The 17,055-nt window shown below is 39.1% G+C and overlaps 1 protein-coding gene across 2 annotated transcripts in view; it reads right to left on the bottom strand.

The window, feature by feature from the left end:
- The window catches only part of SLC41A2 (solute carrier family 41 member 2), a 136,906-nt gene that overhangs the window by 93,959 nt on the left and 25,892 nt on the right, over positions 1-17,055 (bottom strand). For both annotated transcript variants that reach the window (XM_036252852.1, XM_036252851.1), the window contains exon 2: positions 10,027-10,751. In XM_036252852.1, coding sequence (XP_036108745.1) covers positions 10,027-10,581 — 555 coding nt within the window. In that variant the 5' untranslated portion in view covers positions 10,582-10,751. The remainder of the gene's footprint in view (positions 1-10,026; positions 10,752-17,055) is intronic.

Raw genomic sequence — 17,055 nt, 5'->3', positions numbered from 1 at the left:
AACTTTGGGATAAAAATTTTAAATTTGAATCCCCACCCTATATATGCTAGCTGGGTGAGCTAAAAAATAGCTATAAAACAAAATCTTTAGATTATTACTTCAACTCAAAACAGGCGATCTTGGCAAGTTTTCTCAGTTAACATCAATTACAACTTCAAACTGATTGATAATTGAAGAATACAAGTAAAAACCAGGAGGGAGGGCTATAGCTGGTGTTACATAAAACAGGAAATAAAAAAATAAGTGGAAGGGATGCCCTGGCCGGTTTGGCTCAGCGGTTAGAGTGTCGGCCTGCGGTCCAGAGAGACCCGGGTTCGGTTCCCGCTAAGGACATGTACCTTGATTGCAGTTTGTCCCTGGCCCTGGTTGGTCGTGCGGATGGCAGCCACTTGATGTGTCCCTTTCACATCGATGTTTCTCTCTCTCTCTCTTCCTCTCTTTCCCTCCCACTCTATCTGAACAAAAAGTGGAAAAATGTCCTCGAGTGAGGATAAAAAAATAAAATAAAAATAAGTGGAAGGGAGATAATGACCAAGCAATCTATCCTAATCTGCCCTCTGTCACATATTAGACTACTTCCTTAAGACACTAATGTTGCCCTACCCAGGTAGTTCAGTTGGATAGTGCATCCTCCCGATATGCTAAGGTTGCAGGTTTGATCCCTGGTCAAGGCACATAAAGAATCAACCAGTCAATGTATAAATAAGTGGAACAACAAATCAGTATTTCTCCCTCTCTCTTCCTTCCTCGCTGTCTAAAGTCAATTTCTGAATTTTTTTAAAATTCACTAATGGCCATTTAACTCCTTATCCTGAATTTGATAAGCCAGCTGAGGCAGCACATGAAACAGCACCTGCTACAGACTGAATTGTGTCCCCCTCCATAATTCCTGTGTTGAAGCCCCAACCCCCAATGTGATTGTAGTTGAAGACAGGGCCTTTGAGGAGGTAATAAAGGCGAACTAAGGTCATAAAGACGGGGGCCTAGTCCAACAGGCTAGTGTCCTTACAAGAAGAATAAAAGGTACACGGTGGAGAGCACTTTCCACCGTGTGAGGACGTATGGAGAAGACAGCCATCTGCAAGCCAGGAAGATAGCTCTCAACAGGAGCAGAATAGGCTGGCACCCCAATCCTGGACTTCCCAGCCTACAGAACCCTGAGAATAAATGTCTGTTGTTTAAACCACCCACTGCTAGATAACACTGCTAGGGATGTAATGATTAAAATAAAACACAAGTCCTGCTGGTGTGGCTCAGCGGTTGAGCATCGACCCATGCACTCAGAGGTCGCCAGTTTGGTTCCCAGTCAGGGCACATGCCCAGGCTGTGGGCCCCGATCCCCAGCGGGGGGCATGCAGGAGGTGGCCCATCAATGTTCTCTCTCACCAATGTTTCTCTCTCTCCCTCTCCCTTCCTCTCTCACTATAATCAATAAAAAATAAAATAAAAATAAAATACAAAAACTTACCAAAAGTAACACAAAAAGAAATAGAAAAATTTGATTTAGCCCTGTGATTTTTTTTTTTTTTTTGGTACATGCCCCTAGTGGGAACTGAACCCGGGACTCTCTGGTCTGCAGGCCGATGCTCCAACCACTGAGCCAAACCAGCCAGGGCTAGCCCTGTGACTTTTAAAGAAACTCAAACTGTAATTTAAAATATTCCCACAAAGAGAACTGTAGGCCCAGATGCCTTCATCAGGGAATTTTACCAAATACTTAAGGAAGAAATAATGGCAATTACATAAAACTTGAAAAAAAAGAATAGGAGGAAAAAAGAGAACATTTTCAAGTTCATTTATGAGATCAGTATTACCTTAATATAAAATCTGCCAATGACATTATGAGAAGGACAATTATAGGCTAATCTTATATTATGAATATAGATGCAAATATTCTAAACAAGATATTAACAAACAACCAGAATTTTATAAATTTTATGTATTTATCCCAGAAATATAAGGGTGGTTTAATAAATATAATCCAAGAAAGCAACAAATAAAAAGAAAAATCATATAATCTTACTGATAAACACAGAAAAAGCATTTGATAAAATTCAACATCCACTCATGATTTTAAGAAAAGAAACCTTAGCAAACTAAAAAATGAAACTTCCTTAATCTGATAAAGAATATTATAAAAATCAAGAGCCAACCCCATGCTTCATGGTGAGCTGCTTACTCTCTGAGATCTGGAACAAGGAAGACAAGGTTGCCTGTTCCTACCACTTCTATTTTATAACATTTTGGAAGTCCTAGCCAGTACAGAATGGAAAGAAAAATAATTAAAATGTATAAGATTGAGAAAAGAAATAGAACTGCCATTATTCACAGATAATATAGTTATGATGAAGGAATTCCAAAAGAATTTACAGATAAATTATTAACATTAATAAGCAACTTTAGAAACTTGCTAGATACAAGGCCAACATATATGCTATAAAGTCTTAGGGCCAAAGGAATTAGAGTTCATAAAATCATAAAAGGTACTTTTCCCAATAGAGACCTGCTGTTCTCTCAGACAGTATCAAGCAGTAACATTACACCAGAGGAATGTATATCATGAACTTTGTAAATATTCTGCCTAACAATCCTTGCTCTAACATATTATTCCTAAGATGTTCTCATTCCATAGCTAAATGTTTAGTGTTTCTTCAGAATAACTGATATATCAAAAAAGTCAACCAAATTCGCTTATTGATTTTATCAACTGTGATACTATTGTGATAACTTGAAAAATTATATTTCAAGTGAACAGGTAGGCTTGGTCCCCCTTTAATATTGTAGTCTGTTCAAAAATTCAATATACTTCTTAACGCAGTTCTCTTCATATTCTTTCTCCATCTGATGTTGGAAAAACTAAATTTCTTATGTATGTTTTCCATTTAGGTAAAAAGGTTATCTGTTGAAAAGTATTTTAAGAGTCACAAATGACCTGAGATTTTTTTTTTAGGGAACAAACAATGAAAGACAAGAGCACATTACAGAATAATGTATTTAACACTTTCCCAGAGCCAATTTTTCTCTGGCTGATGAATAAAAACTGATAGTAATAGAATGACACATTTTAACAATTTACTACTCTAGAAAGATAATTATATAATAGGTAATTTTGTAACTACTCTACATTAAGAACTACAAGTCAATAAGTAGCATATATTTTGAAAATGGATAAAAGATACAAAAAGTCATTCATATAAGAAATATTAACAGAATAAATAAGAAAAGCCAATAAACATGAAAAATGCTAAATAATGATTTAAGAATGTTAATGAAAATAATGATAACATTTTCCTATCATTTGGCAAAAATGAAAAAGGTCAATGTTGACAAAGGCATAGAAAAATGAAAGTACTTATATATTGATGGTGGGAGTATAACTTGGTACAAACTTTTTGAAAGGCAACTGGATAGTACTTATAAAATTTTAAACACATACATACACCTACCCTAATACCTAGCAATTTTCTAAAAAAATCTATCTGATGAAAATATTAATATAAGTGTATAAAGGTATATTTATAAGGATATTTATTATAGTACCAGCATGGGGAATGAATAAGTAAATTCTGGTATATACATACAATGGAACATCAAGCACTCATTTTAAAATGCAGAATATCTGAGAACTGGAAAAATGGCGGCGGAGTGAACGGAGCTACACAGACCGTCTCCCAGAACCAAACTGGAATTACAACTATAACACAGACAAATCGACGGGAAAAACCAACAGAAAAGCAGCTTGCGAGGACCATACAACGAGGGACACTGACTCCATCCCGGTAGGCTTGCGAAGGCGCGAGACGGGGCTGGGAGCCCACGGTCGGCAGCTCGGCAGCGGCCTCAGCTGTAAGTGGCGCCCTCGGGTCACACTCCCAGGCGGCCCCACAGCGCAGCCGGGACAGAGGCTGAAACAGCCACAGCCACTCACCTTGGGCTCCGGCAGAGGGAGGGCAGACTGGACTGGAACTGTGTCGGGACACTCGGGGTTTGGAGGGCGCTCAGAGCTTTGGCTGAGTGCAGCCACTCAGGACGGTAGCCACATTGCTCCTTCCCAGGGCTCTGGGGAGAGGCAGCAGCCCCTCCCTTGGAGATCCAACCCCACCCTGTGGGCCATTGAAGTGTTAATTGAGGCTCACTAAGGACCAGCATCTGCCCCACCCTCGTGAAAGCCACTTGGCTGAGCACCTGAGGGAGTTTTTCAATCAACTGACAACCCAAAACTCATCAATTAACCTAGACTGCTAGCCTCCAGGCAAAAAGCTAGAGGATAACAGTACATTTCCTGGGCTGGCAACTTTAACCAGGAAAGTAAGACTTGACAGTGGTGTTCAACGCGGGTCCTCCCTCGCTCATCTAAACACAGGAGAGGGAGCCACAAACAGCAGAACACCAACACACACAGGGAGAACTTGACAGGCTCCAAAGCCCACAGTGATAGCTAAAATGGTGAAACACAGAAACAGAAGCCAAATGAAAGAGCAAGACACCTCCACCGAAGATGAGATCAATGTGGAGCAATTAGGCATGTTAACAGAGCTAGAATTCAGAGCCATGATCTTGAGGAAGCTGAACAGCATGAGTAAGGACATAGAGACACTGAAAATAAGCCAAATGGAAATTAAAAACCAACAAGAAGAGATAAAAAATGACATATCCGAAATGAAAAACACATTGGAAGGTTTAAAAAGCAGAGTAGGGGAAGCTGAGGACCGGATCAGTGAATTAGAAGACAGGGTAGAAAAAATCAACCAATCAGAAAAACAAAAGGAAAAAACTATTAAAAAACAGGAAGACAGCTTAAGAGAACTATGGGACAACTGGAAACGTAATAATATTCGCATCATAGGAGTCCCCGAAGAAGAAGAAAAGGAGCAAGGGATAGAGAATATATTCAAAAAAATAGTGAGAGAAAACTTCCCTAATTTGGTGAAGGAAGAAGGCATTCAAGTTCAAGAAGCACAGAGAGTCCCAAGTAAGAAGAACCCAAACAGGCCCACACCAAGACACATAGTAATTAAAATGCCACAAATTAAAGACAAAGAGAGAATCCTAAAAGCAGCAAGAGATAAGCAACAGGTTACCTACAAAGGGAACCCCATAAGGCTTTCAGCTGACTTCTCACAAGAAACACTACAGGCCAGAAGAGAATGGCATGAAGTAATCAAAGTCATGAAAAACAAGAATCTGAATCCAAGACTACTCTACCCAGCAAGGCTATCATTCAAAATAGAAGATCAAATAAAGAGCTTCCCAGACAAAAAAAAGCTAAGGGAATACATTAGCACCAAACCAGCACTGCAAGAAATGCTAAAAGGACTGCTGTAAATAGCAGTAGAAATGGGAAGAAAAATAGAACCACACTAAACAAAAATGGCAATAAATAAGTACATATCAATAATCACCTTAAACGTAAATGGATTGAATGCTCCCATAAAGAGACACAGAGTAGCTGATTGGATAAGAAAGCATGACTCATCTATATGTTGTTTACAAGAGACCCACCTCTCAACAAAAGACTCACATCGGTTGAAAGTGAAGGGATGGAAAAAAATTTTCCAAGCAAATGGAAAGCAAAAAAAAGCTGGGGTAGCAATTCTCATATCTGATAAAATAGATTTCAAAATGAAGACCATAACTAGAGACAAAGACGGCCACTACATAATATTGAAAGGATCTATCCAACAGGAAGATATAACCTTGATAAACATATATGCACCCAATATAGGAGCACCAAAATATATTAAAAATCTTCTGGAGGACTTCCAAGGAGAAATCGACAACAATACAATCATAGCAGGGGACTTCAACACCCCGTTGACAGCACTGGATAGATCCTCTAGGCAAAAAATTAGCAAGGAAACAGAGACTCTAAATGAAGCACTAGACCAAATGGATTTAATAGATATCTACAGAGAATTACACCCCAAAACTACAGAATACACATTCTTCTCAAGTGCACATGGGACATTCTCAAAGATAGACCACATGATAGGACACAAACTAAATCTCTACAAGTTCAAGAAGATTGAAATCATATCAAGCATCTTCTCAGATCACAATGGCATGAAACTAGAAATCAATTGCACAAAGAACATGCAAAGACATTTCAACACATGGAGGCTAAATAGCATGTTATTAAACAATGAATGGGTCACCGAGGAGATCAAGGAAGAAATTAAAAACTTCCTGGAAACCAATGAAAATGAACACACAACAACACAAAATCTATGGGATGCAGCGAAAGCAGTTCTGAGAGGGAAGTTCATAGCACTACAGGCCTACCTCAAAAAACAAGAAAAATTTCTAATTGACTGTCTAACCTCACAACTTAAAGAATTAGAAAGCAAACAAAAAGAAAACCCCAGAGCAAGTAGAAGGAAGGAAATAGTAAAGATCAGAGCAGAAATAAATGACATAGAGACCAAAAAAACAATTCAAAGGATCAATGAAACAAAGAGCTGGTTTTTCGAAAAGATAAACAAGATAGATGGACCCTTAGCTAGACTCACCAAGAAACAAAGAGAGAGAACCCAAATACACAAAATCAGAAATGAAAGAGGAGAAGTAACAACCAACACCACGGAAATACAAAAGATCGTTAACAACTACTATGAACAACTATATGGCAACAAATTCGACAATCTCAGCGAAATGGACAAATTTCTAGAAACACACAGTCTCCCAAAACTATTCCCGGAAGAGATAGAAAACGTGAACAGACCAATAACAACTAAGGAAATTGAAGAGGTAATCAAGACTCTCCCAGCAAACAAAAGCCCAGGCCCAGATGGTTTCACGGGGGAGTTTTACCGAACATTCAAAAAAGAACTAACACCCATTCTCCTCAAACTATTTCAAAAAATTCAAGAAGAAGGAAGACTTCCAAACACGTTCTATGAGGCCAGCATAAGTCTAATTCCAAAACCAGAAAAAGACACTACGAAGAAAGAAAACTACAGGCCAATATCCCTGATGAACATAGACGCCAAAATCCTGAACAAAATATTAGCAAATCGGATCCAGAAATACATCAAAAAATTATTCACCATGACCAAGTGGGATTCATTCCAGGGATGCAAGGCTGGTACAATATTCGCAAATCAATAAACGTGATACACCACATAAACAAAATGAAGGATAAAAACCACATGATCATATCAATAGATGCTGAAAAAGCATTCGACAAAATCCAGCATCCATTTCTGATAAAAACGCTCAGCAATGTAGGAATAGAGGGATCATATCTCAACATAATAAAGGCCATATATGAAAGACCTACAGCCAACATCATACTCAATGGACAGAAACTAAAAACATTTCCATTAAGAACAGGAACAAGACAGGGATGTCCACTTTCGCCACTCTTATTTAACATTGTACTGGAAGTCTTAGCCACAGCAATCAGACATGAAGAAAAAATAAAAGGGATCCAAATTGGAAAGGAGGAAGTGAAACTGTCATTATTTGCAGATGACATGATATTGTACATAGAAAACCCTAAAGACTCCATCAAAAATCTATTAGACTTAATAATTGAATTTGGCAAAGTAGCAGGATACAAAATTAACGTCAAGAAATCGACGGCATTCTTGTACATCAATGATGGACTCACAGAAAGAGAAACTGAAAAAACAATCCCATTTACCATCGCTCCAAAAAAATTACGATACCTAGGAATAAACTTAACCAAAGAAGTAAAAGACCTATTTGCAGAAAACTACAGGTCATTGAAAAAAGAAATAGAGGAAGATATAAAAAAGTGGAAGCACATACCCTGTTCATGGATTGGAAGAATTAACATAATTAAAATGTCCATACTACCCAAAGCAATCTATAGATTCAATGCAATCCCCATCAAAATACCAACGACATATTTCATAGAACTAGAACAAATACTTCAAAAGTTCATATGGAACCAAAAAAGACCCCGAATAGCCACAGCAATCTTGAAAAAGAAGAACAAAGTTGGAGGGATCACAATACCAGATATCAGGTTATACTACAAAGCGACTGTAACCAAAACAGCCTGGTACTGGCACAAGAACAGGCATATAGACCAGTGGAACAGAACTGAAAACCCAGAAATGGACCCAAGGCAATACGCTCAATTAATATTTGACAAAGGTGGCAAGAGCATACAGTGGAGTAAAGACAGCCTCTTTAATAAATGGTGTTGGGAAAATTGGACAGCTACATGCAAAAAAATGAAACTAGACCATCAACTTACACCATACACAAAAATAAACTCGAAATGGATAAAAGACTTAAATGTGACCCGTGAATCCATAAAAATTCTAGAAGAAAATGTAGGCAACAAAATTTCGGACATCATACGGAGCAGAATTTTCACTGATACATCACCTAAGGCAACAGAAATAAAGGAGAAAATGAACACATGGGACTACATCAAACTAAAAAGCTTCTGCACAGCAAAAGAAACAATCATCAAAATGGAAAGGCAACCCACTGTATGGGAGAACATCATTGCCAATGATGTATCAGATAAGGGGTTAATTTCCAGTATATACAGAGTGCTCATACAACTCCACAAAAGGAAGACAAAGAACCCAATTAAAAAATGGGCAGAGGAGCTGAATAGACACCTCTCCAAACAGGACATACAAATGGCCAAGAGACATATGAAGAAATGCTCAACATCACTAATCATCAGAGAGATGCAAATTAAAACAACTATGAGGTATCACCTCACACCTGTCAGAATGGCCGCCATCAACAAATCATCAAACAACAAGTGTTGGCGAGGATGTGGAGAAAAGGGGACTCTAATACACTGCTGGTGGGAATGCAGACTGGTGCAGCCGCTATGGAAAACAATATGGTGCTACCTCAAAAAATTAAAAATTGAACTTCCATTCGACCCAGTGATCCCACTGCTGGGAATATACCCTAAGAAGCCTGAAACACCAATCAGGAAGAATATATGTACCCCCATGTTCATAGCAGCACTATTTACAATAGCTAAGATCTGGAAACAGCCCAAGTGTCCACCAGTAGACGAATGGATCAAAAAGCTGTGGTACATATACACAATGGAATACTATGCAGCGGTAAGAAAGAAAGATCTCTTATCCTTTGAGACGACATGGAGGGACCTGGAAAGTATTATCCTAAGTGAAAGAAGCCAAGCAGAAAAAGACAAATACCACATGATCTCACTTATATACGGAATATAATGAACATAACAGTCTGAGGAATACAGTAGACCCAGACACATGGAAGTAGGGCACAGACTGACATCCCTCAGAAGAGGGGATGGGGGGTGGGGGGTGGGAAGAGATAAACCACAGAACTTATATGCATGTATGCATGACCAATGGACATGGACAACTAAGCCGGGGACAGGGTGGAGGGGGGGTGGGGTGGGGGGTGCCAATGGGGTAAAAAGGTAAAATATCTGTAACAAAAAAATAAATAAATAAATAAATAAATAAATAAAAAAAAAAAAGAAGTCAAAAAAATAAAATAAAATAAAATAAAATGCAGAATATCTTTGTTACTAATTAGAAAGATGTCCATGATGTCATTATTAATCAATGACAATAAGTTGCAGAAAAATATACATAGCATTTCATTTTTATTTTTGAAGGAAAAAAAACCTCTGCACAAATGTATATATGTATACATAGAAAAAGTCTGAAAGCATATACCACAAACTCGTAACGAGGTAACCTCTGGAGGCAAAGACAGTTTGGGCTGGTGATGAGGAGTAGAGAAGACTTTTTATCTTTTATTTAATACTTTATATTGTTTGAAGCCATTTTTGGGTAATTTCATTATTGTAATACTTTATAAAGACTTACTTTCTGGTCAGAATGAGACTCTTCTCTCAGAACTTCTAAAGGAAAACAAACAAAAACCACCTACAAAGAGGAAATTCTCTACCAAAGTCAGCATCAGTTCATTTTACTAAGGGAAAACTTAAATCGAAAGTAAATGGTTGAGATGAGTAACCTACATAAAGCACTTTGAACAACAAAGACAGTTAAGTTAAAGGCGAAAACCTACCTGGACTATATCTAAAACCATGCCGGCAGAAACTGTTCCGAAGCCAGCCAGCAAAAACGGCACAAGTATTTGCAGGGCCATGACACCGCTGGATTCCTTGGGTAATTTCTGGTTTGCTTCCACAGTGGCATCTTCATCACCATCGCTAGATCTATCTTCAGCTTGCAACATGGCCGTCGTTTCCGAAGTCTCTGCTCCATCACAGTAATTGTAGTTGGCATAGTCATCGTACTTCGGGCTATAGCTCGACGGTGTGTGCCCATTATTGCCATGAAAAGACTGCTCTGTGTAACTGTGATACTCCAAATGTTGCTCAGATCGAGTACTGAAAGTCTGTGCTGCGGCTGATAATCCGTCTTGCCAAATGCCATTTGCTTTTTTGTGCCTGTCATCCTGGGCTTTCTGGTAAATTACTGGAACCATACTCAACAATAAGTTTAAAAAGTTATCAGATTGAACTGTATTTAAGCTTAAAGTCCAGTCTACAAAATCTCCTCCACTACTTGGACCACCACTTGTTTTATTAGTAACAGATCTTCCTCTACTATTAGTCATATTGTCATCACAAAAGACCCTGTACTCCTTAGATCTGAAGCCTCATAAACCATAGCAGATGAGTCAGAACCACACAAACGCTGGCTTAAATTAAGACGCTGAATTCATTTTGTAGAAAACAATGTTTCCACTAATAAAAGATGTTTAGAAGTTCCACACAGGGATTGGATCTGGAAAAGAAAAAAATAATTCTTAAAAATCAGATAAACTACCTTGATACCCAAGATTTTCATAATTAAAGATATAAAACACTATCCTCACAACTTTGCCACCTGATTTGTATTATTAGCTTCATTTTATAAATAGGTTTTAATTTTTCATCATGGTTCATGAAATTGTCAAGCACAGAGCTTAATTTTAAACCAAGTTCTGATGTAAAAGGTTATATTTTAACCACCAAACTATAATTCTCACCATTTTGTGTGCTGAGTTTGCTTTAATTCTCACAATATATCCTTTTATCTTCAAATAAATAAAAAGAATATATCACACATATGTTCTTAAACCAACCCTAAGGTACTGATACTATACTTCATGTGCTCAACACACAACTGCTTTGTGCCATACACCTGCCTGTTACACAGAAATATACTACAGATCTGGTTTTTCTGTGCTCAGTGTTGGTTATAAGTTTTTCTTATCTGTGCATATTTTATGTAATTAATACCTACATAAAGTCTTCAACTGTCCCTGAAGTTCTACAGTGGACAAATGTATGAAATAAAGTGATAGCTCCATTACTATAGAGAGATCTCAGAATCAACTGCTATAACCCTTTACATATGTCAGTATACAATAAAAGGTAAGGCATGTGATAGTATATTTTAAGCACATTAAATAATAAACCATTTTACTTTATTTATATCTTATATACATTTAGTTATTAAATTATGAAGAGACAATGATAATGTCTACCATAAAAGCACTTGTTAAATATCTTGAATACTGTACTGGGCATTTATTGCACATATAAAATTAGATTGGAGTTATATTTGTAGTTCTGACATACAAAAATTTCATTATAATTGATTTAGGAATATAATCCCTCTGTTATATAGGAAATAACCAAAATGAAAAGGAATTACAAATATTCACGCAATCCTCTACTTTGGAACCCAACCAAAAGAAAGCTTGTAATACATTTATCACTAATACCCTTCTCAAAGTCTGCTCTGACCCACAGTTCCAGAGTACGCCCCTGACAGGCGGCCAGTGACCAGATTCTCTCTAAAGACTTTGAACAAAGAAACACAAGACACATACATACTGGAGCTAGTTCGAGAGTGATAGGCCCTGAAACCTCAAGGTCATGCCCCACCCGCCCAGGTAGCGAGTTTATTTGTACAGCTACTGCCACAGCTGCAAATGCTTTCAAAGCTCTCTCTCACAATGGCTCTAAAGGCCTCAGGTGTTTCTCAGGAAACTGGCACTGATTTGATAAGGGTCAGATAGCCCCCCTTGCCTACATGGACTGCCCACCCACCAAGCTGGACTAAGAATGGTTTGTTGCCAATACTGCTGCTTTTAATGAAAATTATTATATTCTTCAATATTTGTTTTCAATGCTTTAGAATGTCCATCTCTTCTCCTAGGAGAGGAGGATCAGTAACCCAGAACGGCAAAGAGGAGAAGAAAAGGGGCCCCGTAGGGACAAACAGATGCTAAGGTGTGCTCACGTATGCCATCATTCACTCATGTCCCTTCTTTTCCCCTGTGAGGATGGAGGGGGTCTGGACATACCTACTGGGGAACATTCCTTAAATACAGATTCTGGGACCTCATACTACTGACTCAGAATAGCTATGTCTGAGGCCTATAAATCTTTTCATTGACGCTCCCCCAAGTGGTGTCAGTACAGACTTCCTGTGGACTTGCGCTGCGAAGCCAATGGGTAGATTAAGTACCGGTTGCCAATTTGGGCCAACTGTAGATTGATGGGTGGATATACAGAGTAAGCCCTTGTTCAAAGAAAATCAGATAAATGGAAACAATGTCCAGGGGGAAGCAGAGAAGAAACTAAGCAGTTCCAGAAAGAGAGATAAATGAGGCTAGAAGAGCTGCCACATCACCTTCCACATAAAGAGAGGCTCAGTTGTATGTCTGGAACATTTTTTCGCATTTCTATTTTGATCAATCTGATCATTCTGCTTCACGAAGAAGAAGAAACTTCCTATATCTATCACTTGTCCTTCAGTGGAACAGATTCCTGGCAACCTAAAATAAGTCAGACTGAGTGAGTTTCTTTCCCTTCAACCCACTCACCTCTTTTTAAATAGTGAGCATTTCACTGCCTCAAAGACATCTGTAATCAGACAAAATATAAAACAAATCTCAAAGAGATTGAGCTTTCAGATAAATCTATTCCGCTGAAGGACAAGTGATGGATATAGGAAGTTTCTTCTTCTTCATGAAGTGGAATTCTCAGGTTGATCCAAATAGAAATGCAAAAAAATGTAGATATATCAGAAAGAAGGCTGACTATCTACATAACCATTCAGCCACCCTAAAATTCAGAAAGTTCCAAATGCGTTCTTGGGAAACTTGACCAACAGAAAAATGGAGGATAGGGAGAGAGAAAAGAGAATTTCCCCAAGACAAGTTATCTGTTAGAATATATGCAGGACATGGCTAAGCAGAGTCTACACCGAGTTGGCCAGTGGGATCCACATGCAGAGACATGTCCAGTTCATACTTTTGCTCCTACTATTCTTACTTCAGTATAAGCTATTCAGGTTAGATGGAGAGAAAGATACTCCAGAAGGGCCACTGTTCACAGAGATCATACGCAGCCTCTGCATAAATTCAAAAACAGAGTGCCTCCCGGAAAAAGGAAGCTCATGAGTGGAGCCTGGGAATGCATTGCAGCCCCACTCCTTCCCCTCAGCCAAGCACCCTCCTGTACTGCAGAACATGCATCCTTACAAGCAGACTCTGCAGCCGGGTGAAATATTAAACCATGGTTGAAGAACATAAAACACAAATGGTGGACAGGTATTGTTGTTGTTTGCTCAGCATCTTTCCCCAGTTTTTTAGCTAATGGTGTCCCCATTTCCTGTGTGAAACCATCCTTTCCCTATTCTATGAGGTTCAGGTAGATCCTATCAATCCTAGTTCTCTGCCCTCAGAACCACATAATGACAGGTGGCTTGAGCAGGATCTGAGTCTTTCCCTGGAATTTCACATACGTGTTGGCTTACTATTTGCTGAGTGCCTGCTAGATTACATGATTAACAAAACAGGCACCATTCCTGCTTCTGATGGGGAGGGAAAACAATCAAGTGAGCAAATAAATGGGACAGTTTGTGATAAAGGCTATGAAGGAAAGAGTTAATTTAACAAAGAATGAATGACTTACAGGGCTAAGAGTGGAAGGTCTCTGGGAGAGTGTTCTCACTTTTCTTTGGAATAACATAATTCTGATGCAGTCACTAAGTCTTCCTCCTCAAAGGTTCCCTCTACCACCACCATCACTACCACTTGGAGGAAAGCCCATCTACATTAAAAGAAGACCCACAGAAAGAGAACCAAGCTAGGCCATGATGAGAGGGTCCTGATAACATAATTAAAACCTCTATTTCATTTATTTGAAGGCCATCACACCTTGATCTTCCTAATTATATGGGCCAATAAAACTCCTTCACTGTTTAAACAAGTCTGAGTGGTGTTTCTGTCCACATATCTATTTTTTTTAACAATGCACTTTGATAGTAGAAATAATCCTGCTACAGGTACATGCCATGGACCACTTGAAACTCATACAGTGATATATGTCAATTATGTCTCAATACACTAGAAAAAAAATTAAATGCATACGCACGTAACCTAAACATATTTTTTAAAATATTTCTCTAGCCCGGCCGGTGTGGCTCAGTGGTTGAGCACCGACCCATGCACCTAGAAGTCGCCAGTTTGATTCCCGGTCAGGGCACATACCCAGGTTGTGGGCCCAACCCCCAGTGGGGGTCATGCAGGAGGTGGTCAATTGATGTTCTCTCTCATTGGTGTTTCTACCTAGCTTCCTCTCTACCATCAATAAAAATAAAATTTGAAAAATATATATTTCTCTAAAAATTAAATTTACATTTTAATGCGAAAAACATAGATGAGCAAAATCTAAGACTAAAAGATGACCTTTCCATTGAACACACTTAAATTTATAAAAACATCCATGTTCCCTATGAAAGCTTTGTCATGGGCCAGCACTGGTCTACAGAGATGTGGCAGGGAACCACTGACTTAAAGAAAAATACTAGCCAGGCTGGTGTGGTTGAGCATTGACCCATGAACCAAGAGGTTGCCAGTTTGATTCCTGGTCAGGGTACATGTCCAGGTTGTTGGCCAAATCCCCACACAGAAGGCTCAAGCAGGAGGCAGCCAACTGCTGCTCTCTCTCATCAATGTTTCTATCTATCTCTCCTCTCCCTTTCTCTCTCTCTCTCAAATAAATTTTTAAAAAAATTCTTTTAATCACTGCTTTGGTTTTCTCATATTCACTCTGATACCACTTTCTGCCATCCTGACATGACTTCACTGCCAAACCCTCCTCCCATGAGAAGTCATCAGAACCCATGAGGACAGGTTAGTCCCATTTCTTTCTGGTGATCACAGCCCTTGAGACTACTAAGTCATATTAAAGAACTCTCTTCTCCATTTGAGCAAGCTCTCCAACTATTACTAAAATAATTTCCCAAAAATAACGAAGAAGGTGGCAAAGTGCTTGGAAGCTACACAGACTGTCTCCCAGGACCAAACTGGAATTATAACTAAAACAAAAACAAAACATCAGGAAAAACCAACTGAAGAGCAGCTAGAAGAGAGCCAATACAACCAGGGACAGAGAGAGGATGCCAAATCAAGCCTGGTAGGAACTGTGGAGGCACGTGGGGGTGGGATGGGAGCCCACGGAAAGCAACAAGGGCTGTATTACCGGTGTGTGCTTCCTGCTGAGAAAGCATGTGTTTTAAAAAGCACCAAATCAGTTACAGCCACTCACCTTGGGCTCCAGCAGAGGGAGGGTGGACGGGAATGGAACTGTGTGGAAAGAGTCTGAGGCTCCTGGCTCAAGAGAGAGCTGAAAGCTAGATGGGGGGGCACCAGGAGTCATGTTCTGAATCACTCCCTCACAGGACAGTAGCCATTTATTCAAAGAGCCCCTTCCCAGCAGGAATTCACTGCCACCAGGCCAGGACAAAAAAATGTAAATTGAGGCTCGTTGACTTCTAAAGACTGATAGCCAGCAAGTGCCCCACCTGCTGGAAATCCTCTTATGGCTGAGGGATTTTTCATTCAGCTGCTGGCTACAAAGCAAGGCTCATCCAGTAACTGAGACTAATAGCCTCGAGGCAAAAAGCTAGAGGATAACTGAACCATTCCATGGCTTGCAAATCTACCCAGGAAAGTAAGATCTGACAGTGGTGTTTAACGTGAGTCTTCCCACACTCATCCTAACCCAGTAGAGGGAGCCACAATCAGTGGAACACCAATGCATGGAAAATTTGGCAGGCTGCAAAACCCACTGAGAAAGCCAAAATGGTGAAACAAAGAAGCAAATCCCAAATGAAAGAAGAAGATAATTCTGTAGAAAAAATAAATGACATAGAATTAAGCAAATATCAGAGGGAGAGTTCAGAGTAATAGTCATGAGGAAGCTCAACAGCATGAGTAAAGATATAGAAACATTGAAAACCAACCAATTGGAAATGAAGAATGACATAGAAGAAACAAAGAACACATTGAAAAGAATAATCAGAGTAGAGGAAGACGAGGACCAGATCAGTGAACTAGAAGACAGGGTAGAAAAAAATCACCCAATCAGAAAACCAAAAAGAAGAAACAATTAAAAACAAACAAACAGGAAGACAGCCTAAAAGAAATGAGACAATGTGATATGTAACAACATCCTCATCATAGTTGTGCCAGAAGAAGAAAATGAGCAAGGGTAAGGAATATATTTGAAGAAATTGTGCTTCTTGGACTGGTATACCTTTTTCCTTCACCAAGCTAGGGAAGTTTTCTGTCACTGAGAGCCCCAAACAAGAAGAACCTGAAGAGACCCACACCAAGACACATAATAATTAAAATGCCGAAAATTAAAGATAAAGAGGTTACCTATAAAGGAACCCCCATAAGGCTATAAGCTGACTTCTCAACAGAAATATTGCAGGCCAGAAGGGAATGGCATGAAGTAATCAAGGTAATGAAAAACAAGAATCTGAACCAAAGGCTACTATATCAAGCGAGGCTATCATTCAAAATAGAAGGTAAAATAAAGAGCTTCCCAAACCAAAAAAATAAAGGAGGGGAGGGGTTAAGGGAATATATTAGCACCAAACCAGCACTCCAATAAATGCTAAAAGGACTACTGTAATAAGCACATGAAATAGAAAGAGAGACTTCTGGTCAAAATGGCAGCATAGGTAAACACAGTACTAACCTCCTCCCACAACCACATCAAAATTACAACTAAACTACAGA

Source organism: Molossus molossus, unplaced genomic scaffold, assembly GCF_014108415.1.
Source record: "Molossus molossus isolate mMolMol1 unplaced genomic scaffold, mMolMol1.p scaffold_m16_p_10, whole genome shotgun sequence".
NCBI classification, from domain to species: domain Eukaryota; kingdom Metazoa; phylum Chordata; class Mammalia; order Chiroptera; family Molossidae; genus Molossus; species Molossus molossus.
Note: the sequence above shows the minus strand (reverse complement) of the source record. Positions and strands in the feature narration are given on the sequence as shown.